The sequence below is a fragment of the Malaclemys terrapin genome, chromosome 18 (assembly GCF_027887155.1).
Source record: "Malaclemys terrapin pileata isolate rMalTer1 chromosome 18, rMalTer1.hap1, whole genome shotgun sequence".
In the NCBI taxonomy this organism is placed as follows: domain Eukaryota; kingdom Metazoa; phylum Chordata; order Testudines; family Emydidae; genus Malaclemys; species Malaclemys terrapin.
Window position 1 is genome coordinate 21,567,194 of NC_071522.1, and position 4,231 is coordinate 21,571,424.

The 4,231-nt window shown below is 44.6% G+C and overlaps 1 protein-coding gene across 1 annotated transcript; it reads left to right on the forward strand.

The window, feature by feature from the left end:
* Positions 1–2,376: 2,376 nt before the first annotated feature.
* LOC128825858 (tigger transposable element-derived protein 1-like) lies at positions 2,377–3,550 on the forward strand. Its single transcript, XM_054008695.1, is given in 4 exon segments — positions 2,377–2,406; positions 2,473–2,808; positions 2,811–2,940; positions 2,943–3,550. Coding segments are annotated over 4 exon segments (1,104 nt in total).
* The last annotated feature ends 681 nt before the right edge of the window (positions 3,551–4,231 follow it).

Sequence of the window (4,231 nt, forward strand, 5' to 3'; positions counted from 1 at the left end):
GTCTTTATTAAAGCCTAATGTAATGGTGTCCAGTTTGCAAATTAATTCCAATTCAGCAGTCTCTCCTTGGAGTCTGTTTTTGAAGTTTTGTTGTTGTAATATTGCGACTCTGTAATTGAGTGTCCAGGGAGGTTGAAGTGTTCTCCAACTGGTTTTTGAATGTTATAATTCTTGATGTCCGATTTGTGCCCATTTATTCTTTTATGTAGAGCCTGTCTGGTTTGGCCAATGTACGTGGCAAAGGGGCATTGCTGGCACATGATGGCATATATCATATTGGTAGATGTGCAGGTGAACGAGCCCCTGATGGTGATTGTGGCTGATGTGATTAGGTCCTATGATGGTGTCCCTTGAATAGATATGCGGACAGAGTTGGCAACGGGCTTTGTTACAAGGATAGGTTCCTGGGTTAGTGTTTTTGTTGTGCGGTGCGTGGTTGCTGGTGAGTATTTGCTTCAGGTTGGGGGGCTGTCTGTAAGCAAGGCCTGGCCTGTCTCCCAAGATCTGTGAGAGTGAGGGATCGTCCTTCAGGATAGCTTGTAGATCCTTGATGAGGTGCTGGAGAGGTTATAGTCGGGGGCTGAAGGTGATGGCTAGTGGCGTTCTGTTACTTTCTTTGTTGGGCCTGTTCTGTAATAGGTGACTTCTGGGTACTCTTCTGGCTCTGTCAATCTGTTTCTTCACTTCAGCAGGTGGGTATTGTAGTTTTAAGAATGCTTGATAGAGATCTTGTAGGTGTTTGTCTCTGTCTGAGGGGTTGGAGCAAATGTGATTGTATCGTAGAGCTTGGCTGTAGACAATGGATCGTGTGGTGTGGTCTGGATGAAAGCTGGAGGCATGTAGGTAAGTATAGCGGTCAATAGGTTTCCGGTATAGGGTGGTGTTTATGTGACCATCGCTTATTAGCACTGGACACTACAGTTAGTCTCTAAGGGTATGTCTACACTACCCGCCCGGCGGGTAGTGATTCATCTATCGGGGATCAATGTATCGCGTCTCGTCTAGATGCGATAAATCGATCCCCGAACGCGCTCCCCGTCGACTCCGGAACTCCACCAGGGCAAGAGGCGGAAGTGGAGTCGACGGGGGAGCGGCAGCCGTCAATCCCGCACCGCAAGGACGTGAAGTAAGTCAATCGAAGATACGGCGACTTCAGCTACGCTATTCTCGTAGCTGAAGTTAGATCGATCCCCCACACCCACCCCCAGTGTAGACCAGGCCTAAGGTGCCACAAGGACTCCTGTTCTTTTTGCAGATACAGACTAACATGGCTGCTACTCTGAAACCCAAAGAATGTTTTTGTTATCAAAGAACAAAGAGTTAGATGATGCTGTGACACTGACAGATCAACCAACCTATGTGTACTCATTGTAACTTAACAGGAAGCATTACTATTGTCATCGAGATGACTCACTTATGTGTGGCTGTCAGAGAAATGTTAATTACGCTAGCAATCCCCAACTCAGTTACTCTGTATTGATAAGAATCGAAGGGTAGATGCTAAATGTATTTGTCTGTGTTTACGTATATCTTGTTAAAAGTTTAACAATGTAACCAGATTAGCTTGTCGCTGTTAATTCCCTTTCATGAGTTAATTGAGTTAAGTATGTATGTGACTGTGTCCAAGTAACCTTAAGATCAAAGATGTGAGATACTGCAGGAAACTAATAATGTTATCTATAGTGTCTTCAGCTTCACTATCTTTGTCATAATGAAGAATTGTCTAAGTGCCTTATGTGAATGAGTGTAACTAGCTCCCTGTGTATGCGGAGGAAACAGATTAGTTTCAAAGCAGAGGTCCACATTGCCTATTCATCTTCCCGGGAAAGCTCTGCTATGTGAGGAGGCTTGTCAGCTGGCCAGAAGAATTATAAAGGAAAGCTTCGGGCCTGATCCTTTCGTCTCTAGTCTGCTTAAATTTTGAACAGGGAGAGCTTCCAAATCATTATTTGGAATACAGGCAGTCCTCGACTTTACGACGTTCAAGTTATGACGAATGGCACTTACGCCATTTATAAATTGACACCCTGTTTCGACTTTCCAACGTTGATTTCGACTTTACGACACTCGAATTGATGCAATGCCACGCCAGCAAACAAGTTCATACGTGCGCGTTGACCAGGTCCCTGACTCAAGATGTTCAGTGTCTGTTCCGACGCCATTTTTACGTTCTGAATCTTTGTGCTTCCAAACTGTTTTTAAAATGTAGTGGTTCTGTGCCCATAATAATGGCAGAAAAGCATACGTCTGATGTAAGTGATGTTTCTCCTTCTAAGAAACATAGAACAATTACTATGGAAACAAAAATGGAAATAATTAAGAGTCCGGAAAAGGTGAGATGCCAACTGAAACTGGTAAAGCTTTGGATTCCCCCGAATGACTATCGTGACCATCCTGAAAGACAAGGTACGAATTCAGGAACATGTTAAGGGCTTGTATTTAATATGAAGTTCTGTAGGACTTTTTGCCCAGGTTAAGAAACTGTTAATTGTTTGGCTGGAGGATCAAAATCAACAACGTGCTCCTGTAAGTTTAGGCATAATTCAGGAAAAGGTCAGGAGACTTTATGACGATCTAAAGAAACAAAAGGGGGAGAGTTCTAATGCTGAGCCTTTTAATGCAAGTAGGGGGTGGTTGATGTGTTTTAAAACCAGGGCCAATTTGCACAACATCAAGGTCTCAGGTGAAGCGGCCAGTGCTGATGAGGTGGCAGCTCGTGTTTTTCCTGAGACACAGGCTGAGATCATTGAAGAGGGTGAGGATTGTGCTCAGCAAGTTTTTAATGTTGATGACACTGGGCTCTTTTGGGGAAAAAAATGCCGTCAAGAACCGACATGGCCAAAGAGGCGAAATCCATGCCAAGCTACAAAGCTGCTAGAGATAGGCTCACTCTTTTGCTCAGTGCAAATGCTGCAGGTGACTTTAAACTTAAACCTTTGCTTGGTCAGAAAACCCCAGAGCTCTCCAGGGATGTTCCACGGCATTTCTCCCAGTGATATGGAAACCCCATCCTAAGGCACGGGTCAATAGGAACATTTTCGAGGATTGGTTTAATCATCATTTTGTGCCACATGTCAGGGATTATTGCAGCAAAAATAATCTGGCATTTAAAGCATTGTTAATCCTCAACAATGCTCCTGGTCATCCAGCCATCCTTGATGACGTGCATCCTGACATCAAAGTGGTGTTTCTGCCCCCAAACACCACCTCATTGTTGCAGCCTGTGGACCAGGGGGTAATTGCATCCTTCAAAGCCTACTATCTTAGGAGCACGTTTGCCCAGGCCATCAGGGCAACTGAGAAGGAAGGTGGACCAACTCTGAAGGAAGTCTGGAAGGTCTTCAACATTTACCATGCAGTTAAGAACATTGATGAGTCATGGAATGAAGTCAAACAATCAGATTTGAATGGTGTTTGGAGAAAATCATGTCCTGATTCTGTGTCTGACTTCCAAGACTTTATAGACACTGTTGAGGAGGTGACCAAAACTATTGTTGAAATGGGCAAAGAACTCAACTTAGATGTTGCACTAGAGGATGTTGAGTTCTGAAGAATTAACTGAGGACCTCATAGCTTTGGAGCAGCAAAAAGTGGCAAAGGAAAAATCATAGAATCATAGAATATCAAGGTTGGAAGGGACCTCAGGAGGTCATCTAGTCCAACCCCCTGCTCAAAGCAGGACCAATCCCCAACTAAATCATCCCAGGCAGGACTTTGTCAAGCCAGGCCTTAAAAACCTCTAAGGAAGGAGATACAACCACCTCCCTAGGTAACCCATTCCAGTGCTTCACCACCCTCCTAGTGAAATAGTGTTTCCTAATATCCAACCTAGACCTCCCCCCTGCAACTTGAGACCATTACTTCTTGTTCTGTCATCTGCCACCACTGAGAACAATCTAGATCCATCCTCTTCAGAACCCCCTTTCAGGTAGTTGAAAGCAGCTATCAGATCCCCCCTCACTCTTCTCTTCTGCAGACTAAACAATCCCAGTTTCCTCAGCCTCTCCTCATAAATCATGTGCTCCAGCCCCCTAATCATTTTTGTTGCCCTCCGCTGGACTCTCTCCAATTTTTCCACATCCTTCTTGTAGTGTGGGGCCCAAAACTGGACACAGTACTCCAGATGAGGCCTCACCAGTGTCGAATAGAGGGGAATGATCACGTCTCTCAATCTGTTTGCAATGCTCCTACTTATACAGTCCAAAATGCCATTAGCCTTCTTGGCAACAAG